Genomic DNA, 27,886 nt, shown 5'->3' on the forward strand with positions numbered 1-27,886 from the left:
TTCACGGGGAGCATCTAAACATTAACCGTTGAGGTTTTATTCTAAGAAAAAACCGTGGGTACGAGCTAAAAATAAATTGCAACGATGGAAGAGTCCACTAAACTGGCTGTCAAATGGTTGGAGTTGGTTCCCGTGGCAGCATCTACTCAGCGTGCGCGAGACGCACCACCACATGACTTCATACTGAGGGGGTAAGAAGAGTTTTTTTCGTTTATCTTAACTCATAATTTCATTAACTTTTGGAGAAAAAAAAACGTATTTACTATACTTATGTAAGATGTTTTAATTGTGTTGACGAAACAACGGTGGCTATTGAGCCATCTTCTAGGCCTACTGCCAGTATTAAAAAGGACACTCAGTTTAATATTAGACATGTATAGCCTAACCTTACTTACAACTCAAATATGACAAATCATTGCCACGTCATTGGGACCCGTTTCGATCAAGCCACAGCCGACCACGACCAAGGGCGCGAAACGGAATAGCTTTATGATATGCTATGAGCATTTATAGGCCTGTCTAAATGAAAATTACCTTTTCGTCGTGGGTGTGGCACAATGGCGGGGTTGGAGGGGATGTAGCCTATACTTGAGAAAATGTCTTGAGACATTGGGATATGATAGGCCTTCATGGTATTAATTGAATGCGCTCCCAAGCATTGTGCTAGTCAGCTCATTGCAAAAATATATATTTATTAATGTCTGAGAATGTGGTATGCTACAACAACAATTAGCCTAGATTTAACAATCTATTTAGAAAGGTGGCATATTTCAACTAAATGTATCACATTTGATGAGAAAATTCCCACTAGGCACTGGTTGAATCAACGTGATTCCACCTAATGAAATTATGTTGAACCAACCTGAATTAGACGTTGAATTGAAGTCTCTGCCCAGTTGGTTGTCATTTTGCCTGGTAGGCCTAGGCTATCAATAGCTCTGCTAGAAATGGACAACAAAATATGAATGTGGATGATGCTATGTTTAGGACCTGTTACAGGCTACAGTAGTCCAGTATTTTCAAAAGACGCCCAAACCATATTATCTTTATCCAATGCAACTCCAGCTTCTTTCACTCTTGGCCACGGTAGTGCTTGTAATAAATAGCCTACAAATAAATTCAAGTGAAATCTCTGTGTAGTAACGTAACGCGGGGAGTCCCCCCTCGACCCGTCGCTGTTGCGAGATACCCAGCTGGCTCGAGCCGGAGGGGGTGCTGCCGCGGGTACCCCCCATGCGCACTTTGACAGTTAGTAGGTTTGTAGGCTACTCACGGAGACCGAACCTGCATCTGGACTGACAGAGAGATATTACTACAAGGCTATAACACAAGACGACTCACAGGGAAACGCTCACTAGGCTACTAACTAGCACAGCGAGTGGATTTGACCGAGGTTTTCCGTTTTGCTAGACATTTTACATTTTGGACAAGGGAACAGTGCGTTGCTACTTAGCTGCACATGGAATAGTTGTACGTTTAAAAGTGAAAACGAATATCACTTAATTTCACTAAATTACAAGGAGCACATTGGAATTACTATATCAGACTTGTAAGTTGCACGTTTTCAATTCATGAGCCCATTACGCACATTAATTATATAGCCAATACGTACGTTCCGCTTACTTTTACTTTTGATATGACCATATCAATGATATAATTTCTATAGGCTAAGCTTGTTATACTTTGTGACTATTATTAATATTGGTAACTTTTGCATTATGTTGTAGGCTACTGAGAATAAGTTGGTATACGTGTATGTGCGTGCGTGTGTGTATGCGAGAGTGAGATAGAAAGAAGAGCAAGAGCATCTCTCGCTCAGAGGCAAGTTTGCGGTGTGTGATCTAATGATGAAAGTATTGTAAAACACTGCCGTCTGTTGGCCACTGTAAGAAATGTGTCGCATGTGCCAACTGCTTAATTATATAATGATGCATTGACTAGACCAGTGTTGCCCTAGCACTTAACAGCTGATTCAAGTAACCAACTTTGCTAGGGCAAAAAACAAAACGTGCACCCAGGGTAGGCCCCAGGACCGACTTTGGGAAACCCTGGACTACACCAGGGCAATGAGGGCATGTTCCATCCATTGAGTGTTGGGATAGCTGTTGTTTACTTTGAATACCAAGCTCATTAGCAGCAATAACAATATTTTAATATCTCAACTAGATCAATATTTACCTGAGTTCACAGCCTCGTCTCATAGACTAGATGTAACATAGTAAACGTAAATCCTGGACACTCAAATTAGTAAAATATGTTAGATGTGGTAACCCTTTCCTTAACCTTTTTAGCTAACCCTTCCCCTAACCTTAACCTTCTTAGCTAACCCTTCCCCTAACCTTAACCCTTTAACCTAACTCCTAAATTTAACCCTAACACCTAGCCTAGATTACATTAGCCAACTAGCTAATGTTAGCCACCTAGCTAGATTCGTAACATATCAAATGTTTTGGAAATTCGTAACATATAATACAAATTGTAATTTGGAACATTTCATATGAAATGGCCGATGGACAGCCACAAATGAATACAGATCACATGAAACGTAATATATCACATTAAATGGAGTGCCTTGAATTTACGTACAGAATAATACGAAATACTCTGAGTCCAGGTTGGAGTTCAGAGGATTTGAGCAATTAACCCATTTATCGGTCCAGGTGAAGCTGTTTGGTTTGGCCAGGTCTGATTTGAGTACTGTGTTCTCGGCTGGGGAGAGTTCTGGTTAGATCGTGCTACGTGTGAACTGAAGATGAACTCAGTGTGAACTGTGTGTGTTTTAGGGCTCCATGCAGTCAGGGAAGATACACAGCATGTCTCAGTCAGAGTCAATGGCATTGGTTTATGATTCTGCCAGTGTCAAATCCCCACCTCATGCACTCTCACAGAACCCCTGGGGTATGACATAATTATCTTAGGTAATCCATTCAGGAAGATAGAGGTGTGTGCTCTTCATCTTACAACCCACACACTTTATCTGAACATGGAAATGGCAGTGACTTTTGACCTACCCTTATCCTGCCCACCCTTCCCATTTTTATATTTGAGTAATTTAGCAGACACTCATATCCAGAGAGTGCATACATTTTTCATTTATTTTCCCCTGTACTGGTACTGAGAATTGAACCCACAACCCTAGTGTTTTTTGCATATCCCAACTCCGACCGGGGAGTGGGGTCATGGCCAGGGTCTGCTAATATCAACAGCAACCCTGGAGCAATTAGGGTTTAGAGCCTTGCTCAAGGGCACATGGACAGATTTTTCACCATGTCGGCTCGGGGATTCAAACTAGCAACCTTTCGGTTACTGGCCCGATGCTCTAAACCAGGGGTGGGCAACTCCAGTCCTCGAGGGCCTGATTGGTGTCACACTTTTTCCTCAATCCCTAGCAAACACAGCTGATTAATCAAATTGCATTCTAAACTGAGGATCATGATTAGGTGGTTATTGGAGTAAGGTGTGTTAGCTGGAGCTGGGGGAAAACTGTGACACCAATCAGGCCCTCAAGGACTGGAACTGCCCACCCCTGCTCTAAACGCTAGGCTACCTGCCTTCCCCTACCATCCCCTCTCTATCTTTCCACAGGGGAGGAACCCTCAGACACAGATGTGGTAGTCTCTTCCCCCACCCAACCCACCGTCCATAACCCCTCCTTGGGCCCGACCTTGGTAACCCCCCGACAGGCATGTTGTGTTGTAAGCTGATCCCACTGTCTGAAGCCATTAGGGAGATATCCTCCATACAGGGATTCACAGAGCCTCACTCCTCAGACTTACACTTAGACAGATAGACAGCCCCCAGCCACTATCATCGTCTGTCTGTCTTTCTGTCTGTCAGCATGGACCTCTGCCTAGGTGGGGTCACCTGGGGCACAGCAAAGAGAAGGGGGGTGGAAGGGGGGCACTGAGATATTGGAGTATGGGGTAAAGGGACATTGTTTTTATGGGTCTTTATTGCCTAAAAGTCTTTCCTATATGGTGCTTTATCACCTGTGGAGGTGAGTGTCATGTTGTGTCTGTTGTGCAGGGAGAGTGAACCCAGGCATTGGCTCCTTGGCTTAATATGTTTATATTAGAGAGGATAATGTCTGTAGAAATAGATTGTATGAAACGAACAAGTTTGTAGGTTCAATTACGTGTTGATATCATCCACCTATATCTCAGCCAGAGGTTGTTACATGTACTATATATTCCCTGTGGGAGTATGACTCTGACTATTGGCAGCAGTAGCCAGTTTCACAACCTTACATTTAACTACAATCTAATCATCGGCAACACAGCTGCTGGCTATGATGTTCTCAAACCACACCAGGCACTTTGTCAGGCAGCAAGGCTGTGATAGCTGCACACCTTAAGGTCTTCTTTGATACTTAAAATTTGCACTTGATCTACTCTAAAGATAAGAGCAGACTGGAGCTATGCTGTACTGTACTATTGCTGTGGCGATTTGTGAATGAACCCAAGCTGAGTAAGGTTTGCGTGTTTGCTCTCTGGGCATGGAGCCAATAGAGGATCAGAGAGACATTCACGCTGTCAGCCAGGGCTTAGCGGCACCTCCAGCCTAACTCTGTCTATGTCCCAAATGGCACCCTGTTACCTATATAGTGCACTACTTTTGACCAGGGCTCATAGGGCTCTGGTCAAAACTAAAGTATGGGTGACATTTGCAACGCAGACTAACTCTTTGTTCCCTGTCAGGCTAGCCGCTAGCACAAGGCTAAGAGCAACCCCCCAGGGTAACATTAGTGTTATGCTATTGGCTAGAACAAGAACCAAGGCCCTGGCCTATATAGGATCAACTCCAGGTCAGCATTGCATCCCAAATGGCACCCTATATTCCCTATATAATGCACTACATTTGACCTGAGTCCTATGAGCCCTGGTCAAAAGTAGTGCACTATATAGGGAATAGGGTGCCATTTGGGATGTTGCCCAGGTTAACTGTAGTGCCATCTTGGAGGCTAAATCAAAATTCAGAGTTAGAGTACCCCCAGCTCTTCTGAAGGTTAACCAAACTCCTGCTATAGTTCTCCACCAATCTAACAGAGTGGAAAGGGAGCTAGGAAGAGATTATGGGACAGAGCTGGAGGTAGACCTATCTTCACTTTATGTTCTCAGAGACGGGCCAGTCCACCCTGGCCTCACACGGGATCTGTCTCTTTGCTTGTGTACATACATGCGCGTTATATGTATGCATGTGTGTGTGTCGTCTTGGTATGGGTATCTGTGTGTGTGGTTCAATAGACAATATAACAGCTATAATAATGTCCAGGGTTTTAGGGTGGATAAGGGGTTCAGATAAAACCACTAAACCAGCTGTGGGCCTCATCATCCAGACCACCCTGTTGGCTCCATGGCTGTCCCAAATGGCACCCTATTCTCTACATAGGGTTCTGGTCAATAGTAGTGTACTATTTTCCCTGGTCAAAAGTAATGCATTATATAGGAAATAGGGTGGCATTTGGGGGACACCACATGATGCCACCTTTCTCCCTCGGGCCTGGCTGTGGTGGGGAGTGACGGGTAAACAGCCCTCTAATGACAGGTCATCATCCAGGGACCGTAGGGGTGCAGTGTCGGAGGAGTCCACAGGATATTGTTTAGCAGGGAACAATAACCCAGCAGAGAGAGCATGGTCAATGTTGACACCCACTCACACACACACACGCACACAACCTACCGCTCCGAGCACCCGACAAACAATCTAGCTCAGACACTCAGCATGAAGCACAAACATGGCTCAAAACATCTTTACAGTCGGTAGCAAACAGTTTTCTGAGCGGAGGAGGTATAGTAACCGCCAACGTGCTAAATCTGGTTACTGCACCCCCTTACTGCTTGCTACCTGTTGTCTGAACTCATTCACTTTTACGACAGCCATGTTTAAAATCACCCACCAGGGAAGCACAATCAAATCTATTTTAAACAAAACTCATAAAATCGGGGGATCGTTATATAAATAAATGGGTTGATTACGTTAAGCTTTTCAAGATGAAGGGCTCTGCCATTCATACAAAGAGCTGTGGTAGGGAAACTGGAGTCACGTAACAAACGAAAGAGAAAGTACATAGCTATATATTATGAATACAGTGAAAATATGACCTGTGTGAATTAGGGTTAAATATTTTCCCGGTATTTTACAAATGTTTCGTCCCGAGAATAAATCACTTTTCTCCTGGGTAACCCGGTATTTCTCGCCAAAACCGGAAGTGTTATTCAAAAGCATTATAAAGCATATAAATAAACCTATGTCTGGATTTGATTAGAGCTTTGATCGAAGATTCAGGCCTGATGCTACCTGAGCCTGATGAACCATATATTAAATACATTTTATGAGCATTTTATGACCCAAAAAAGCCCAAATGATTGTGCTGTTATCCAATGCATATATGATATATGTTACTGCATATTACACATGACAGAAAAACATAAAAGCCTATAGATGTAGTTAGCTATATCCCCTCTTGGGTAAATTAATTAAACTAGCTCCAGTAGGCTTATTTATTTGAGTGTGGACTATATTACTGTGTGGTGCAAATAAATAATAAGTACTGTATTGTATTTTACTGGATTATATGACTGGAATTACACACAATGTTCAATCCATGATAAATCAGGGAGAGAACATGCCATTCTGGTATAGCACATGCGGCCTAAAAAGTTACAAGTATAAGCTAGCAAATGGATTTTATTTTTGAAACATAAGGCCTATTTGTATAATTAGTAGGCTGACGCATACATACCTTTCAGAACATTTCCCCTAATGTTATTAGCCTACTTCCTCTTTCTCTCTCTGTTGTCGCTTCATTCCTTCCTCGCTTCAACAGTTAAATTAAATAAGTTTTGTTGTCCTTATCTCCATCATTCTAATGACATCTTTGAATAATATAGGACTAGAATTAGATGCAGAAGGCTTTCACTTCTCTTCACGAACATTGAATGGTTATGGGTCTGAATAAATAACTGCTATAGCCTACCACCATCGCGTGTTCACTCTTCTTTCAAACTACCCATGAGTTGTTCTGTTGGTTGCTGTATTTAACATTCAACAAACAAGAGCTTCCGTCCCTCTTCGAATAGTCTATTGGTATAAGAAATTATGTTCAGCAAGCTATTCTAGTCTAGCTTTTCCTGCGTGGGACTCCAAGAGCTAAGGAGCCTTATTTAAGGAGAGAGATGATGAGATGATAGGTCTACATGCATTGTGAACTATGCTCCATACTGAGATGGGCTGTCTATCCCCACCCTGAGTGTTGATGATTCATCATGCAGAGGCCATAGAATAAGGCTGTAACCTAACAAAATGTGGAAAAAGTTAAGGAGTCTGAATACTTTCCGAAGGCACTGTATAATTTAACAGTTCACTTTTCACCCCATGCTGTTCATATAAATAATTTATTATAATTTGCTGGTTTGTCATCGTTATTTATCCCGGGAAAAGGAAGTGGTTTTGGGCGGTAAATCCCGGTAACCGGGTTCCCGCCATTCAACCCTAGTGTAAATGTTGAACGAGTCATTTGCTGTCAAGTTAAATGAATGTCAGTGCTGGTATGTTAATCACTGGCACATTTCTTATTATACAGAGCGAGTCGTACTGTTTGTCTGAGTCTCTGACTTTAACTCTCTCTCTTTCTGTGTGTGTCCACCTCTACCCCATTCCATTACAACATTTTAGGCCAGAATTCAATCCGATCGTCCCTTTTTGGCTATGCACCATTTAAAGGTGATGTTACCGCAGTCGCAGAGATGGCATTCAAATTAAACGCTGCAGATGTTGGCTCAATCAGAAATGTCAACCGCGCAACAACGTGGATCTTCCGGATTGAATCCTGGCCTTATTTTAGTAACAGAGCTACACTCTCCACTGCAGATTCAACCTCGTCATAGTATTAAAACAGTATGTACATCATCTGTTTTAACTTAAAGTATTACATAACCCATTGATCTTTATGTTACACTATCACTCCAGAACTTGATTTGAGGTTCAAAGTCAAGCAGTAAGTATGTAATTTGTCAGCGTGCTCAAGCCTACCTGCCCTTTAAAGTGAATTGTTTATGACCAAGGTGTCGTAGATGGGGGTTGGAGACTGGGCTCTGACACTATTTAATGTCCTCTATTAGGACCATTCACAACAGCTCTTCATCTAATGGTCTAATGCTGTCAGGGTAGCTCTGGGTGAAGCTCTAGTGGAGAGTAGGCGTGTTAACCCCAGTGTCCTGACAAAATTACCAATCATACCATCATGGCCACCTAATCATCCCCAGCTTCCAATTGGCTCATTCATCCCCCCTCCTCTCCCCTGTAACTAGTCCCTAGGTCGTTCTTGTAACTAAGATTGTGTTCTCAGTCAACTTACATGGTAAAATTAGGTATAAAAATAAGAGGGGAGGGAGAGGGGGACGAGGAGGGTGGTTTGAGTGTTCTCACTGACATGACACAGCTGACAGTATGACAGCATTCATTCGTCAGAATGAGTCTATCTTAAGTGGCCCATATTCTGCTACAGAGATGTTTTCTGGAATGTTGTGGGAACTGATATGTGGAGTGTTGTTAGGAGATGGATTCTGTTTGAGTGTTTATAAATGGGGGTAACACTTAAGCCTTCCACATCAGCAATGAGAGTGGAGAAGTAAGCTAGTACTGTCTCTGATGTGAGAACTCAGTGAACTTCTTTCTATCATGGTTTCTCTAAAAGGTTAGATGTTGATATGACTGACTGGGATTCAAACCCGGATCTTCTGTGCATCACAAGTGGACTGAAAACGTCAAGTGGAAATGCATGAAAAGAGTAAACAGAAGTTACTCTTCACTTTCTGAACCCTAACCTCTATGTTTGTCCCTCTCTGTGTGTACCTACAGGTAGTTGGCATCCTCCTCCTAGAAGTCTAAAACAAGGGGCTCTAACATCAGAGAGAGAGAGACACAGCCACAGCCCTTCTCCCCTTCCCCTCATCCTCCTTTCTTCTCCCATTGGACAGAGAGAGAGCAAGGGAAAGAGCGAGTGAAAGTGAGAAAGAAGAGGGAGACATGTACCAAACACTCCTCCTCTCCTCCTCGCTCTTCATCCTCCATGTGACGGCCACTCCACAGTTCCACGGTCACCACGGGTAACAGCTCCCTCATTCCATTTCCTGTGTTTGTTATTGGCCATCACCCATTATTGGTCCCTGGGATAGCTCGGTTACATGGGCCTCTAGCTTCAGTTACACACCAATCATTTACGGAGTTAATTGGGGGCTATATATTTAGAATGGTTATTTGCTTCACTTGGCATTCTCACCCTGAGTAAATGTATACTGATTGTCCAGATAACAGTTAAACATTTACGACGGTGACATGTTGTATTAGACCTATGTCAACTCTAAGGAGATGCAGGTTCTTTGAGATCTCAGTTGATTTGGCCAAATTAGAAAACAAACTACAACCCTTACAAAAGATCAAAGGGTGATGAAAGGTTCGAGGTGACTCAACTCAAGACAGGTTCAGTGGCCAGTCAGCATCAATTACATGTCAGTTAACTGCCACTGACACAGAGACCTCGAGGTCACGTTATCAACTGAGGGTTAAAATGCTTGACGGAATGATTAGTTCTCAGACTGGTTAAGAGAGACCACCACAGCAGGTTTTAAACCCAGTCTCAAATTGTCCCCTGACACAGCACATTCTATATGTGAATGCTTCAGAGGTAATCGAGCGTAAGTGGTGTAATTTCACATTTTAAACCATTACGATTCCTGTCAGTAATTTCACTTCCAACATTAAGTAAATTGTTAATTTGATGTTAAAGAATTATGATTATGTTGAATTTCATGATTTTGAGTGTAGCTAGCTGTTAAACCTAACACAGTGACAGACTGATGACAGCAGAGACAGTCCTAATTTAATATAATATATGCCATTTAGCAGATGCTTTTAACAGTCAAGCATGCATTACTTTTTTACATATGGGTGGTCCCAGGAATCAGACCCACAGTTCTCATATGTTCCAAAGAATACCTCACTAGTCTCTACCTGTGTGAGTGATCTCACCTGTGTGTTCCTACGTGTGTGTTGCAGGAGGAGGGTGTGTGGCAGAGATATTCATCACAGCAGTGTCATCATGACGACAGAGTCATTCGTCCAGCCCGTTCACAAACCCTACATCACCCTGTGTCAGGGGCACCGCCTCTGTAGCACCTACAAGTAAGTGACACAGCCATGACTCTCATGACCACTACTGTTGCTATCACTGTCAATATCGCTATCGCTGTCAATATCTCTATCGCTGTCACTGTCAATACCGCTGTCAATATCTCTATCGCTGTCACTGTCAATACCGCTGTCAATATCGCTATCGTTGTCAATCTCTTTCGCTATCACTGTCGATATCGCTATTGCTGTCAATATCGCTAACAATATCACTATCAGTGTTAATATTGCTATCACTGTCAATATCACATCAATATCTCTATCACTATCACTGTCATTATCTCTATCGCTGTCAATATTGCTATCACTGTCAATATCGCTATCAATATCTCGATCGCTGTCAATATCGCTATCGTTGTCAATATCTCTTTCACTATCACTGTCAATATCGATATCGCTGTCAATATCACTGTCAATATCGCTATCACTGTCAATATCGCTAACAATATCACTATCACTGTTAATATTGCTATCACTGTCAATATCTCTATCACTATCGCTGTCATTATCTCTATCGCTGTCATTATCGCTGTCATTATCTCTATCGCTGTCAATATCGCTGTCGATGTCGCTATCGCTATCACTGTCAATATCTCTATCGCTATCAATATCTCGATCGCTGTCAATATCGCTATCGTTGTCTATCTCTTTCACTATCACTGTCAATATCGATATCGCTGTCAATATCACTATCACTATCGCTGTCAATATCGCTAACAATATCACTATCACTGTTAATATTGCTATCACTGTCAATATCGCTGTCATTATCTCTATCGCTATCGCTGTCATTATCTCTATCACTGTCAATATCTCTAGCGTTATCGCTATCGCTATCAATATCTCGTTTTCTGTCAATATCGCTATCGTTGTCAATATCGCTATCGCTGTCAATATTGATATCACTGTCAATATCTCTATCGATGTCGCTATCACTGTCGATATCGCTAACAATATCACTATCACTGTTAATATTGCTATCACTGTCAATATCACGATCAATATCTCTATCGCTGTCATTATCTCTATTGCTGTCATTATCTCATTCACTATCACTGTCATTATCTCTATCACTGTCAATATCTCTATCGCTATCAATATCTTGATCGCTGTCAATATCGCTATCGTTGTCAATCTCTTTCGCTATCACTGTCGATATCGCTATTGCTGTCAATATCGCTAACAATATCACTATCACTGTCAATATCACATCAATATCGCTGTCATTATCTCTATCGCTGTCAATATCACTGTCATTATCTCTATCACTGTCTATCGCTATCAATATCTCGATCGCTGTCAATATCGCTATCGTTGTCAATATCTCATTCGATATCACTGTCAATATCTCGATCACTGTCAATATCGCTATCGTTGTCAATATCTCTTTCACTATCACTGTCATTATCGCTATCACTGTCACTATCGCTATCACTGTCGATATTGCTATTGCTGTCAATATCGCTGTCAATATCACTATCACTGTTAATATTGCTATCCCTGTCATATCTCTATCACTATCGCTGTCATTATCTCTATCGCTGTCATTATCTCTATCGCTGTCAATATCACTGTCATTATCTCTATCGCTGTCAATATCTCGATCGCTGTCAATATCGCTATCGTTGTCAATATCTCTTTCACTATCACTGTCAATATCGCTGTCAATATCACTATCGCTATTGCTGTCAATATCGCTAACAATATCACTATCACTGTCATTATCTCTATCACTGTCAATATATCTATTGCTGTCAATATTTCTATCGTTATCAATATCGCTGTCCATATCGCTATCGCTATCAATATCTCGTTTGCTGTCAATATCGCTATCGCTGTCAATATCACTGTCAATATCTCTATCGATGTCACTATCGTTATCACTGTCGATATTGCTATTGCTGTCAATATCGCTAACAATATCACTATCACTGTTAATATTGCTATCACTGTCAATATCACTGTCATTATCTCTATCGCTGTCATTATCTCTATCACTATCACTGTCATTATCTCTATCACTATCTCTATCGCTATCTCTAACTGTCAATATCTCTATCACTGTCAATATCGCTACCAATATCTCTCTATCACTGTCAATATCTCTATCGCTGTCAATATCTCTATCGCTGTCAATATCTCTATCACTGTTACTGTCAATATCGCGATCACTGTCTATATCTCTATCGCTATCAATGTCAATATCTCTATCACTGTCAATATCTCTATCGCTATCAATATCTTGATCGCTGTCAATATCGCTATCGTTGTCAATCTCTTTCGCTATCACTGTCGATATCGCTATTGCTGTCAATATCGCTAACAATATCACTATCACTGTCAATATCACATCAATATCGCTGTCATTATCTCTATCGCTGTCAATATCACTGTCATTATCTCTATCACTGTCTATCGCTATCAATATCTCGATCGCTGTCAATATCGCTATCGTTGTCAATATCTCATTCGATATCACTGTCAATATCTCGATCACTGTCAATATCGCTATCGTTGTCAATATCTCTTTCACTATCACTGTCATTATCGCTATCACTGTCACTATCGCTATCACTGTCGATATTGCTATTGCTGTCAATATCGCTGTCAATATCACTATCACTGTTAATATTGCTATCCCTGTCATATCTCTATCACTATCGCTGTCATTATCTCTATCGCTGTCATTATCTCTATCGCTGTCAATATCACTGTCATTATCTCTATCGCTGTCAATATCTCGATCGCTGTCAATATCGCTATCGTTGTCAATATCTCTTTCACTATCACTGTCAATATCGCTGTCAATATCACTATCGCTATTGCTGTCAATATCGCTAACAATATCACTATCACTGTCATTATCTCTATCACTGTCAATATATCTATTGCTGTCAATATTTCTATCGTTATCAATATCGCTGTCCATATCGCTATCGCTATCAATATCTCGTTTGCTGTCAATATCGCTATCGCTGTCAATATCACTGTCAATATCTCTATCGATGTCACTATCGTTATCACTGTCGATATTGCTATTGCTGTCAATATCGCTAACAATATCACTATCACTGTTAATATTGCTATCACTGTCAATATCACTGTCATTATCTCTATCGCTGTCATTATCTCTATCACTATCACTGTCATTATCTCTATCACTATCTCTATCGCTATCTCTAACTGTCAATATCTCTATCACTGTCAATATCGCTACCAATATCTCTCTATCACTGTCAATATCTCTATCGCTGTCAATATCTCTATCGCTGTCAATATCTCTATCACTGTTACTGTCAATATCGCGATCACTGTCTATATCTCTATCGCTATCAATGTCAATATCTCTATCACTGTCAATATCTCTATCACGATCATTGTCAATATCGCTATCAATGTTAATATCGCTATCACTGTCTATCGCTGTCAATATCGCTATCAACGTCAATATCACTACCAATATCTCTATCACTGTCAATATCTCTATTGCTATCACTGTCAATATTGCTATCGCTGTCAAATGCTATCTCTATCACTATCGCTGTCAATATCTCTATCGCTATCAACATTGCTATCACTGTCCATATCTCTATCGCTATCACTGTCAATATTGCTGTCAATATCTCGATCAATTTCACTATCACTGTCAATATCCATCGCTATCATTGTTAATATCTCTCACTATCACTGTCAATATCGCTATCACTGCAAACCCACTGGGCGCACACTGGTTGAATCAACGTTGTTTCTACATGACGCTGAACCAACGTGGAATAGACATTAAATTGATGTCTGTGCCCAGTGGGAACATCCCACCTAATCTTATCATAATACCATGTAGAGTAGAGGTGTGCCGAGTAGTCGGACAAAACGAGTATCGTAAAAGAATATGGGCAATTTTCTGGATACGATTATGATCTGAGTATTTCTTTAAATGATCCGTGATCGGGGAAAAAATAAATGTTTGGGTGCCAGAAGGCATCTTTCTCATGTCAGTCAATCAGATGAGGTGCTACATAGTCTAAATAATTCAACTGGCTAGTTTGCCTGTCTGTAAAGAGAAGGGCAGGCTATACGTTGATTCTGCTGCTCTAATTGGATCAATTTCACTTCTCTGTTTCGGTCTAATCAGTCATATTCCTGCTGCCCAATGTTCCCTCTAAGCTGCACACGTGCACGGCTGTGCACCTCCTCCAGGACTGCCGCCCAGAAGAAATTAGAGGTCGACCGATTATGATTTTTCAACACCGATACCGATTATTGGAGGACCAAAAAAGCCGATATTTTTTTATATATTTTTTTAAATATATTTTTTTAAATATATATATATATTTGTAATAATGACAATTACAACAATACTAAATGAACAATGAACACTTTTATTTTAACTTAAAATAATACATCAAAATCAATTTAGTCTCAAATAAATAATGAAACATGTTCAATTTGGTTTAAATAATGTAAAAACAAAATGTTGGAGAAGAAAGTAAAAGTGCAATATGTGCCATGTTAAAAAGCTAACGTTTAAGTTTCTTGCTCAGAACATGAGAACATATGAAAGCTGGTGGTTCCTTTTAACATGAGTCTTCAATATTCCCAGGTAAGAAGTTTTAGGTTGTGGTTATTATAGGACTATTTCTCTCTATGCCGTTTGTATTTCATATACCTTGGACTATTGGATGTTCTAATGTGTACTTTATTATTGCCAGCCTAATCTCGGGAGTTGATAGGCTTGAAGTCATACAGTGGGGCAAAAAAGTATTTAGTCAGCCACCAATTGTGCAAGTTCTCCCACTTAAAAAGATGAGAGAGGCCTGTAATTTTCATCATAGGTACACTTCAACTATGACAGACAAAATGAGGGGGTAAAAATCCAGAAAATCACATTGTAGGATTTTTAATGAATTTATTTGCAAATTATGGTGGAAAATAAGTATTTGGTCACCTACAAACAAGCAAGATTTCTGTCTCTCACAGACCTGTAACTTCTTCTTTAAGAGGCTCCTCTGTCCTCCACTCGTTACCTGTATTAATGGCACCTGTTTGAACTTGTTATCAGTATAAAAGACACCTGTCCACAACCTCAAACAGTCACACTCCAAACTCCACTATGGCCAAGACCAAAGAGCTGTCAAAGGACACCAGAAACAAAATTGTAGACCTGCACCAGGCTGGGAAGACTGAATCTGCAATAGGTAAGCAGCTTGGTTTGAAGAAATCAATTGTGGGAGCAATTATTAGGAAATGGAAGACATACAAGACCACTGATAATCTCCCTCGATCTGGGGCTCCACGCAAGATCTCACCCCATGGGGTCAAAATGATCACAAGAACGGTGAGCAAAAATCCCAGAACCACACGGGGGGACCTAGTGAATGACCTGCAGAGAGCTGGGACCAAAGTAACAAAGCCTACCATCAGTAACACACTACGCCGCCAGGGACTCAAATCCTGCAGTGCCAGACGTGTCCCCCTGCTTAAGCCAGTACATGTCCAGGCCCGTCTGAAGTTTGCTAGAGAGCATTTGGATGATCCAGAAGAAGATTGGGAGAATGTCAGATGACACCAAAATAGAACTTTTTGGTAAAAACTCAACTCGTCGTGTTTGGAGGACAAAGAATGCTGAGTTGCATCCAAAGAACACTATACCTACTGTGAAGCATGGGGGTGGAAACATCATGCTTTGGGGCTGTTTTTCTGCAAAGGGACCAGGATGACTGATCCGTGTAAAGGAAAGAATGAATGGGGCCATGTATCGTGAGATTTTGAGTGAAAACCTCCTTCCATCAGCAAGGGCATTGAAGATGAAACGTGGCTGGGTCTTTCAGCATGACAATGATCCCAAACACACCGCCCGGGCAACGAAGGAGTGGCTTCGTAAGAAGCATTTCAAGGTCCTGGAGTGGCCTAGCCAGTCTCCAGATCTCAACCCCATAGAAAATCTTTGGAGGGAGTTGAAAGTCCGTGTTGCCCAGCAACAGCCCCAAAACATCACTGCTCTAGAGGAGATCTGCATGGAGGAATGGGCCAAAATACCAGCAACAGTGTGTGAAAACCTTGTGAAGACTTACAGAAAACGTTTGACCTCTGTCATTGCCAACAAAGGGTATATAACAAAGTATTGAGAAACTTTTGTTATTGACCAAATACTTATTTTCCACCATAATTTGCAAATAAATTCATTAAAAATCCTACAATGTGATTGTCTGGATTTTTTTTTCTCGTTTTGTCTGTCATAGTTGAAGTGTACCTATGAAAATTACAGGCCTCTCTCATCTTTTTAAGTGGGAGAACTTGCACAATTGGTGGCTGACTAAATACTTTTTTGCCCCACTGTAAACAGCGCAATGCTTGAAGCATTGCGAAGAGCTGCTGGCAAACACAGGAAAGTGCTGTTTGAATGAACGCTTACGAGCCTGTTGCTGCCTACCACCGCTCAGTCAGACTGCTCTATCAAATCATAGACTTAATTATAATATAATAACACACAGAAATACGAACCTTAGGTCATTTAATATGGTCAAATCCGGAAACTATCATTTCGAAAACAAAACGTTTATTCTTTCAATGAAATTCGGAACCGTTCCGTATTTCATCTAACGGGTGGCATCCATAAGTCTAAATATTGCTGTTACATTGCACAACCTTCAATGTTTTGTCATAATTATGTAAAATTCTGGCAAATTAGTTCGCAACGAGCCAGGCAGCCCAAACTGTTGCATATACCCTGCCTCTGCGTGCAATGAACGCAAGAGAAGTGACACAATTTCCCTAGTTAATATTGCCTGCTAACATGAAATTTCTTTCAACTAAATATGCAGGTTTAAAAAAGATATACTTCTGTGTATTGATTTTAAGAAAGGCATTGATGTTTATGGTTAGGTACATTCGTGCAACGATTGTGCTTTTTTCGCAAATGTGCTTTTGTTAAATCATCCCCCGTTTGGCGAAGTTGGCTGTCTTTGTTAGGAAGAAATGGTCTTTACACAGTTCGCAACGAGCCAGGCGGCCCAAACTGCTGCATATACCCTGACTCTGTTGCACAGAACGCAAGAGAAGTGACACAATTTCCCTAGTTAAAAGAAATTCATGTTAGCAGGCAATATTAACAAAATATGCAGGTTTAAAAATATATACTTGTGTATTGATTTTAAGAAAGGAGTTGATGTTTATGGTTAGGTACACATTGGTGCAACGACAGTGCTTTTTTCGCGAATGCGCTTGTTAAATCACCCGTTTGGCGAAGTAGGCTGTGATTCAATGATAAATTAACAGGCACCGCATCGATTATATGCAATGCAGGACAAGCTAGATAAACTAGTAATATCATCAACCATGTGTAGTTAACTAGTGATTATGTTAAGATTGACTGTTTTTTTATAAGATAAATTTCATGCTAGCTAGCACCTTACCTTGGCTCCTTACTGCACTCGCATAACAGGTAGTCAGCCTGCCACGCAGTCTCCGATTAATCGGTCGACCTCTAGAAGAAATGCCAGGCTGCGCAGAGATGCAAGAGATTGAACTTCACAGAGTTAGCCCAATTAGTTTGCACTATATAGATCAACATTACATCATCCCCTTTTCAATGCAACATTCCAAACCAAATGTAACTTTGCAAGATTGAGTCTGTGATTTTTTTCGTAGGCAGAGCCAGAGCGCACCGGGGTAGAATTCTATTGGCTGGGTAGCCCACGAGCAGTCTTTCAATCACCTGAAAGTGAATGTGCTTTTCAGATCAGTTCAGATCAGAGCCACGCTTGTGCACATTTGTTGATATTCTTTGCTAGTTAGCGAGTTATTAGCCAGGTTATAGATACGTATAGGTCAGCAATGGGGAGTTACTGCTTCCTACAAGAGCAAAATCTGTAGGCTACATTTCAAGCTGTCTTTAAAAAGTCAGTCAGGTAAAAAGCTTATGTCTTAATTAAAGGGGCAGTGTTGTATTTTGAGATAGACTTGAATATGCTAATAGGCAGAGGGGTAGTCTACATTGTATAATTCTCTGTATGGTAATAATAAAACATTGTATATAGTAAAGTGGTTTCTTGCATTATAGACAATACAATGCAATTTACAGTCACCAATTTGGCCCATAGTGTTACAGACCAAGTAAAAAATAATTAACTAATGTCAAGCCCTGCATAATGTAAAAACGTTTTTATAAGTCTCATGCAATGTAAGCCTGCATTGAACACTACGTACAGGCTACTGTAGACTATATCATAGAAATCAAAAGCTATTTCCACGTGAAAATAGCTTATTGGCTACTGTCTAAAACTGTAAGGGTACAGAATGACCTTAAACTGGCATTCAAGTTTCCGGTCACAAGAACTAAAATTTGCTCAGTGCCCCAAAAAATGAGAGGGAACATTGCTGCTGCCTCTTGTTAGCCTGCAACTATGATGAATCAAATGGCAAGGATGTTTGCTATCAATGTGCATAATATCTAAAAAGAAGGGAAAGTTTGGGAACAAAGATTCTGATTTGATAGCAAACTGCCCGCTACAAGTTGAGGACACAGAGCCCTCCACGGCTCCTCATCTGCAGCTTGTTTGGTCTGGAAACGTGCAGGGAGGGAGCTATTTTGCCAACATCTACTTAGGCATATTAAAACATTTTATTTTTTTCCCGATCACGAGTATCATCCGATCCAACTATCAACTGTCTATTTACAGATACGATTATGGCCATGTCAGCACACCCATAATACCATGCTAATGACACCACAAGGTCCATATATTACTGCCTAAACAGGACATAATTTATTAACGACACAAGCAGGGACCTTCATCCAGTCTGTTTCCAGCTGTACCATATTTAATATATGCCATTTAGCAGACTTAAGTCATGCGACTTAGTCATGCGTACACTTTTTTATTTTTGGGAATCGAACCCACCATCCTGGCATTGCGAGAGCCATGCTCTACCAACTGAGCTACAGAGAACCACATATTTAGCATTGTCTATACAGTCTGACCTCAGCCAACCTCATGTAATACATTCATCTCTGACACAGAAGATGTTAAGGTGAGTTTATACAATGTTCTACAATGTTTATTTGTTAGCTGGGCTACACTCTAAAGAAGGTAGACAGCTCCTGATATGTTTTGACAGACCTCCAGCAGAAGACCTGCCGCTGTCCTCGCCACCGCTGTCCTCGCCACCGCTGTCCCCTCTGTTGTCTCGCTTTCTCTGTTCATCTCTCTCTACCCCCCCCCCCCCCCCCCGCCTCCATGTCTCTCTGGCTCACTCCCTCTTTCTCCCCCCCTCTCTCTAGGTCTCTCTTTCATATCATACTCATACACAGAAGTGGGTCATGGCGGTACATATTTTGATGGAATAGGGAAATGAACAGCCAGCCCACAGAGACCACTGCTGTGTTTATCTTGGACAACCTCTCCCTCTGTGCTTACGCACTCTTTCATTCTTTCCCTCCTTCATCTCTCTCTCTCACTCTCGCTCTCTCTCTCCGCGGCAGACTGCTCCCAGCCGACAACTATAATTATAAACTTTTCTTCCCACCATGAGACTGATGTTATTGATTAATTTGTGAGACATCTTTCGTGAGGCTATTTTTCTCTTTCCTGCTCTCTTTCCCTTTTTCTCTCTCACTGAGGACAATGCCAGGAAACATTTCAGCAGATTTCAGTGAAACAGCAGAACCCAGAACTGGCTTGGTGTCAACCTCACCCCCTGCCATCCTTTCCACATCCTCCCCCTCTTGTCACACACACTTGGTAACCATTGGTCCATGGTCCAGCCTAATATACCTGTGTGGAGAAAACTCTAGGAGCTCTGCATGCACACAGTGTTTCTCAGAATCATTACTCAAACCTATTTAAGTGGCTCTGTGTGGGCAGGAAAGACCTTGTCTGACCTAGTTGTAACTTTCTGTTGTGTGTTTCTCCAGGACAGTGTACAGGGTGGCGTACCGTCAGGTGACCAGAGCAGTGCCAGTCTCACACTCTTACCCAGAATGCTGCCCGGGTTGGCGACGACTCCACTCACACAACTGTAACCAAGGTAATAGGGGTTTTACACTCTCCTAGCATCCCGTATGTGTGCATGTTCATTTTTGATTATTTCTCTCTGTCCTCTCCAGCGGTGTGTGGCCAGTCCTGTGTGAACGGAGGAACATGTTTAAGACCCAACCACTGCGCCTGTCCTCTGGGATGGATGGGTCGCCACTGCCAAACAGGTACACACACACAGTATTGTACAGCTAACCTAGTGGATAGCTGTACAATTCAGTCCCATTCAAAATCCTATTTTCCCTAACCTGTACTCTTAACTTTATGTTAACCCAAAAACCTAACCTTAAACCTAACCCTAGCTCCTAACCCTTAACGTAATTCTAACCCTAACAATATCAGTGACACCCAGTCTCTCCTCCCTCTCTCTGTCAGATGTGGATGAGTGCAGTGAGCAGCAGCCCTGTTCTCATCAGTGTGTGAACATGGCAGGCAGCTACCACTGTGTGTGTAGAGAGGGCTACAGGCTGGCAGGAGACACACACTCCTGTGAGAACCTTCCTCCTCCTCCTGCCTCTTCCACCCACCCCAGTCAAGAAGCAGCAAACGATCACAGACCCCCCTCCAGTGATACAGGTACACCTCCACCATTATCCTTATTCGCAGACATGATAATCAATCGTGTGTGTGCGTGTGCATGGGTGCTATGTGTGGGTGCAAGCGTGTGTGTGCACGTACATGTGTGTGTGTGCGCGCGCGTTTGTGTGTACGTGTGTTTCAGCAAAGCCTCCAATGGGAGTGAAGAAGAGGACAGACAAGACCACAGCCAGGCTCTTGGTCCATTATTACTTTTGGTACGCGCTATGCCAAACTCTACTCGTACCGTGAGTAATAATGCACTGAGACTGGTACAGACTGCAAAGTGGACCGCATGCAGTCAATAACCAACAAGGTGTGGTGGTGTATGTTATGACCAGATGGACCACACTGATAACCAGTATAAACAACGATTGATAGACCAACTGCGGTCAGCAACCAACAGTTTGTGGTCATGTACAGTATGGTATGACCTGATGAACCATGCTGATAACCACTGTTTGAACATCAGCTGGCTGTTTGATGTAGACCAGGGATGGGCAGCTTTGATGGGGGTGGGGGCCACAATAAATCGTAACTCATGATGAGGGGCTGCAGTGGCTCGTGGGTCACATTCCATACCCACACATGCAGTCAGAGCCAGCCCTAGGCTTTTGGGGCCAGGTGCTCTAAGCTAAATGTTGTTCTACTATTCTAACTTTTTATTTCACCTTTATTTAACCAGGTAGGCAAGTTGAGAACAAATTCTCATTTACAATTGCGACCTGGCCAAGATAAAGCAAAGCAGTTCAACACATACAACAACACAGAGTTACACATGGAGTAAAACAAACATACAGTCAATAATACAGTAGAAAAAAAAAATAAGTATATACAATGTGAGCAAATGAGGTGAGATAAGGGAGGTAAAGGCAAAAAAAAGGCCATGGTGGCGAAGTAAATACAATATAGCAAGTAAAACACTGGAATGGTAGATTTGCAGTGGAAGAATGTGCAAAGTAGAGATAGAAATAATGGGGTGCAAAGGAGCTAAATAAATAAATAAATACAGTAGGGGGAGGTAGTTGTTTGGGCTAAATTATAGATGGGCTATGTACAGGTGCAGTAATCTGTGAGCTGCTCTGACAGCTGGTGCTTAAAGCTAGTGAGGGAGATAAGTGTTTCCAGTTTCAGAGATTTTTGTAGTTCATTCCAGTCATTGGCAGCAGAGAACTGGAAGGAGAGGCGGCCAAAGGAAGAATTGGTTTTGGGGGTGACCAGAGAGATATACCTGCTGGAGCGCGTGCTACAGGCGGGTGCTGCTATGGTGACCAGCGAGCTGAGATAAGGGGGGACTTTACCTAGCTGGGTCTTGTAGATGACCTGGAGCCAGTGGGTTTGGCGACGAGTATGAAGCGCGGGCCAGCAAACGAGAGTGTACAGGTCGCAGTGGTGGGTAGTATATGGGGCTTTGGTGACAAAACAGATGGCACTGTGATAGACTGCATCCAATTTATTGAGTAGGGTATTGGAGGCTATTTTGTAAATGACATCGCCGAAGTCGAGGATCGGTAGGATGGTCAGTTTTACAAGGGTATGTTTGGCAGCATGAGTGAAGGATGCTTTGTTGTGAAATAGGAAGCCAATTCTAGATTTAACTTTGGATTGGAGATGTTTGATGTGAGTCTGGAAGGAGAGTTTACAGTCTAACCAGACACCTAGGTATTTGTAGTTGTCCACATATTCTAAGTCAGAACCGTCCAGAGTAGTGATGTTGGATGGGCAGGCAGGTGCAGGCAGCGATCGGTTGAAGAGCGTGCATTTAGTTTTACTTGTATTTAAGAGCAATTGGAGGCCACGGAAGGAGAGTTGTATGGCATTGAAGCTCGTCTGGAGGGTTGTTAACAGTGTCCAAAGAAGGGCCAGAAGTATACAAAATGGTGTCGTCTGCGTAGAGGTGGATCAGAGACTCACCAGCAGCAAGAGCGACATCATTGATGTATAGAGAAGAGAGTCGGTCCAAGAATTTAACCCTGTGGCACCCCCATAGAGACTGCCAGAGGCCCGGACAACAGGCCCTCCGATTTGACACACTGAACTCTATCAGAGAAGTAGTTGGTGAACCAGGCGAGGCAATCATTTGAGAAACCAAGGCTATCGAGTCTGCCGATGTGGTGATTGACAGAGTCGAAAGCCTTGGCCAGGTCAATGAATACGGCTGCACAGTATTGTTTCTTATCGATGGCGGTTAGGATATCGTTTAGGACCTTGAGCGTGGCTGAGGTGCACCCATGACCAGCTCTGAAACCAGATTGCATAGCGGAGAAGGTATGGTAGGATTCGAAATAGTCGGTAATCTGTTTGTTGACTTGGCTTTCGAAGACCTTAGAAAGGGAGGGTAGGATAGATATAGGTCTGTAGCAGTTTGGGTCAAGAGTGTCCCCCCCTTTGAAGAGGGGGATGACTGCAGCTGCTTTCCAATCTTTGGGAATCTCAGACGACACAAAAGAGAGGTTGAATAGGCTAGTAATAGGGGTTGCAACAATTTCGGCAGATAATTTTAGAAAGGGTCCAGATTGTCTAGCCCGGCTGATTTGTAGGGGTCCAGATTTTGCAGCTCTTTCAGAACATCAGCTGACTGGATTTGGGAGAAGGAGAAATGGGGAAGGCTTGGGCGAGTTGCTGTGGGGTGTGCAGTGCTGTTGACCGGGGTAAGGGTAGCCAGGTGGAAAGCATGGCCAGCCGTAGAAAAATGCTTATTGAAATTCTCAATTATAGTGGATTTATCGGTGGTGACAGTGTTTCCTGTCATCAGTGCAGTGGGCAGCTGGGAGGAGGTGCTCTTATTCTCCATGGACTTTACAGTGTCCCAGAACTTTTTTGAGTTTGTGTTGCAGGAAGCAAATTTCTGCTTGAAAAAGCTAGCCTTGGCTTTTCTAACTGCCTGTGTATATTGGTTTCTAGCTTCCCTGAAAAGTTGCATATCACAGGTGGGGGGCAGTTGCCCATCCCTGATGTAGACCTTTCTTCCCCATCTTTAATATAGGAAAACTTCCTACCATTCCAAAACGTTTCTTTAGTATCCAGTGAAACATCCTCCTCTCCCACACTTTCACACACTCAAGCTATTCTCTAAACTGCTGCATATCACTGAAGAAAAGGAAAAAAACAGCTCCCATAGATGTGCTGTGTTTGGCGTAACTTAGCAACAGGCTAAAATAACCTCCCCTGTCTAGAAGTGGCTGGATGGAGCCCAAAGAAATTCCCATTTCTCTCAGACTGTGTTAGCCAGTAAATTGTAGTACGATGAGCATACAGTACAGTACTGTACACACATAAAAAACAAATAATTTCCTCTAACATAATAATTTCCTCTACCTTATGTCTGTCTGTCTAGATAGAGATATACAGGATAGATTGTCTTACACACTTAAATACACAAAGAGAGAAAAACAGCAGTAAAAAAACATATGACAGATTGTACTTGGTGAAGGTGACGCAGGAGGAATATGTGCAGGCTCAGTATAGTTCTGTTCTCCTGGCCAACAAAGTGCAAGGCCAGCAGGCTGCTGCAGCATTAACATCAGCAGCAGTATTGTCTTGGTTAATGGCCCTGTTATATCCAGGCTGAGGTATGATGTTGATGAAGATCACCAAGAGAATAAATGCCCTGCTCAGACCTTAACAGCTCTCGTCTGAATCCCTCCATCTTTTTTCTTCCTTCTCGGTCTCTCTTCTTGGCCGGAACTTGCGTTCTCATTCCAGTTTCATCAACTTCATCTGCTGGGGGTCGCCCCCTCTACCTCCCTCCCACCCCCTCCTCCCTTTCGACTCTTGTCCCAATAGTCCACATCTGGGAGAGATTGAGCTGTTCTCAGCCTTAGCTCCGTGGCTGACCGGGGGAGACGTGGGGTTTGTACCCAGCTCTGAGCCCATAGCTCTGGGGACCTGTCATGGTGAGCAGGGGGACACTCGGTGGCTGGTTGGGACTCAGGCCAACTTAGTTCACCCCTCCTTGTCTTGTAACTGATACAGGACAACATGTTTAGCTATGATGGACTGTGTGTCTTATTCATAGTGCCCTCTCTTCCAGTTACATGGTGTGTGCGTGTGTCATTTCCCCATATCCTCGGCCCCTTTTGCAGTCTTAAGTTATGGATTTTTTACCGGCTTCACCCCTAGCACTGAATTCCCCAGCCAGCTTGTGGTTCTGTGGTTTTCTTCCCATTTGTTTCATAGCTCTGAGACTGAGGCCCCCTGTCTGCATATGAATCACTCTGGAGCAGGATCGGAGTAAGATGCTGAAGTCATTATCTATCTCGAAGACATGTCACAAGTCTAAGCTTTAGATAGAATTGGAAGGATTAACTGCACTCTCTCCCACCCGTTCCACTCTAAAAATTGTCAAAGACTCCAGCCACCCTAGTCGTGTACTGTTCTCTCTGCTACCGCACGGCAAGAGGTACCGGAGCGCCAAGTCTAGATCCAAAAGGCTTCTTAACAGCTTCTACCCCCAAGCCATAAGACTCATGAACAGCTAATCAAATGGCTACCCTGACCCCTCTTTTATGCTGTTGCTACTCTCTGTTTATAATCTATGCATAGTCACTTTAACTCTACCTACATGTACATATTACCTCGACAAACCAGTGCCCCCGCACATTGACTCTGTACCGGTATATAGCCTCGCTATTGTTATTTTACTGCTGCTGTTTAATTATTTTTTACTTTATTTTCAATTTTTTACTTGTCTATTTTTTTACCTAACACTTTTTTTTCTTAACTTCTTAAAGCATTGTTGGTTAAGGGCTTGTAAGTAAGCATTTCACTGTAAGGTCTACTACACCTGTTGTATTCGATGCATAACATTTGATTTGATCTGTCCCCAAATCTTTGTAAACTAACCCTACTGTCATATTCAGTAGGGTTCACTGTAGCAAAATGTTTTGCAACAGAAAATAAAAATCTGTGTTCTTATTGAAGCTGGTCAGGTAGTACCTCATAGTTTTCAAAAAGTTTTTTCCCTATACACAACCCCATTGTGCAGATAGAGGGTGTCTTAAATACTGCTGATCCACAGTGTGATTGTGTGTGTTGTCTACAGGTGGAGGGTATGGGCTGACTGAGAACGTCACAGAGGAGGTCCAGAGCCTGAAGAACAGAGTAGAGCTGCTGGAGCAGGTACAACTGCACCCCCTGTTCTCTACCATCACATGCATACACAGCTTTGTTTTGGGGAATTTTCAGGACTTTCTGGGGAGTAAAAATGTATTCCCATTCAAAATTCTATTTTCCCTAACCCCAAACTCTAAACATAACCTTAACCTCAAACACTAAACCTAACCTTTAAGCCAAAAATAGCATTTTAACAAATTCAGGACATTAAAAAAAAAATATATATATATATTTTCCTACCTTGTCAGAACATTCTAGTGACTTGTCAGGAGATTGTGGTCCTGATAAAGTAGGAAAACGTGTACACACACATTCACACGCTCTCTCAAACAGGCGTACATTCCCTCTCCCTCCCTATCCTTGTAAAGTCCCCCTTAAACCCTTACCAGTACCCCTCTAGCATCTCCCACCCACTCTGAGCCAGCGCCAGGCAGACACACGTTAGACTGTTATGCTGGTGTATTATCAAATACCACTCAAGATGTAATCATGAACTTTGTTAACCAACAGAGAACACACGCACTCACAAAACCCAGCATCCTTTGAAATGCCAGACTGTCATAGTGACCTTTTAAACGTCTTTTTAGTTTTTTTTAGTCATGTCGTTAATGCTCGGTGGATTACAGTAAAAGTGAATGAGGAGATGCAGGCAGCTGAAGTGGGAGGATCCGTATAATATAGCAGTACTTTCACATTGCTGTGATGGCGAGACGGATTGTGTTGGGATTTGTTGCCAATAGGAAAATAAATGAGTTGATTTCTCTGTATTGCTGTCATCCTCTCTGTTGTTGTGTTAGTCACATACACTAAACCACTTCATCTTTTCTCCTTGCCACTGCCCTTCTCTCCCTCTTCCCTTCTTTCTCCTCTCTCCTGCCTCCCTCTTCCAAACCTCTCTTCTCTCCCCATCTCCTCTCTCTCTCCATCTCCTCTCTCCTTCCCTTTTCACCTCTCCAGAAGCTCCAGTTGGTCCTGGCCCCTTTCACCAGTCTGTTCCCCATGTCGCTGGACGAGGGCGTGTCTGAGAGAACCAGCTTCCTGTCCCACTCCTTCCAGCAGCTGGATCGCATCGACTCGCTCAGCGAACAGGTCGGCTTCCTCGAGGAACGCCTCGGAACCTGTGAGTGGATAAAGACAAAGTTTAAAGACAAAGTTTTTTTTCATTGTACTCCTCTTGTTGGACAGTACAAAGTGGCCATATAATGGCTTGAAGTGGATGTGAAGTGATTTGGTTGACTATGGATAGTAACATTGATTTGTCCTTTGTTGCTAAAGGTTCCTGCCAAGAGAATTAGAAACAACAGGACTGGGTCACCCTCACCAACCAGATATCTCCACACAAGTCTGAGTCCACAACAATAACAGTAGGAATGAATGCCCCAGCCCAGCAATATGGGAGGATGAGGAAGAACATTAGTAGAACATAGGCCTATTCAGTGTTTGTGTATTCCTGTTCCTATACCAGCCCAAAGGCCAACTCGAACACTAGCTCTATGATGGGCAACCCTGTCATGTGCTATATGTCAGTGACACATACAACCCATTTACGTGTCCCTTTCCTTCACTCCCAACAGCATAATTTCATGTTATTGCTATATTACGGAGACATAGAAGAGCATATAGCATCACCACCTGTGACGGTTACAGGGGCCTCATTCTCCCATTAGCACATTACCTGAGAGTCAAAGTTCAAACTGCCAATTTCACTCTGAAGTATCTGGTTTCCATGTTTTAGGTTCACATCAGTCCACTGTCAGAGCCCCCATGGTGGGGTTCGCATGGACATCTGTATTTATGTATTTAAGTTAGAATTCCTTGTGCTTATTTCATAGAGCTACAATAGACAGTTAAAAAAATTTTACCTTGTTTTGTAACCTTTTGTAATAAAATTGATTAAATCAAAAATGTCTGGTAGAGGATTTGTGTTTGCTCCACGTGGAAGAACAAGAGATCTCATTTGAACACATTACTAG

The 27,886-nt window shown here is 42.3% G+C and overlaps 1 protein-coding gene across 1 annotated transcript; it reads left to right on the forward strand.

Annotated features, from left to right (window-relative positions):
- On the forward strand, positions 1-27,822 carry LOC120026038 (epidermal growth factor-like protein 7). Its single transcript, XM_038970821.1, is given in 10 exon segments — positions 1-191; positions 8,860-9,107; positions 10,057-10,182; positions 20,102-20,214; positions 20,294-20,389; positions 20,598-20,798; positions 25,843-25,919; positions 26,871-27,033; positions 27,189-27,205; positions 27,208-27,822. Coding segments are annotated over 9 exon segments (927 nt in total). The 5' UTR covers positions 1-191; positions 8,860-9,027; the 3' UTR covers positions 27,262-27,822.
- The last annotated feature ends 64 nt before the right edge of the window (positions 27,823-27,886 follow it).

Source organism: Salvelinus namaycush, chromosome 31 (genome assembly GCF_016432855.1).
Source record: "Salvelinus namaycush isolate Seneca chromosome 31, SaNama_1.0, whole genome shotgun sequence".
Lineage (NCBI taxonomy): Eukaryota > Metazoa > Chordata > Actinopteri > Salmoniformes > Salmonidae > Salvelinus > Salvelinus namaycush.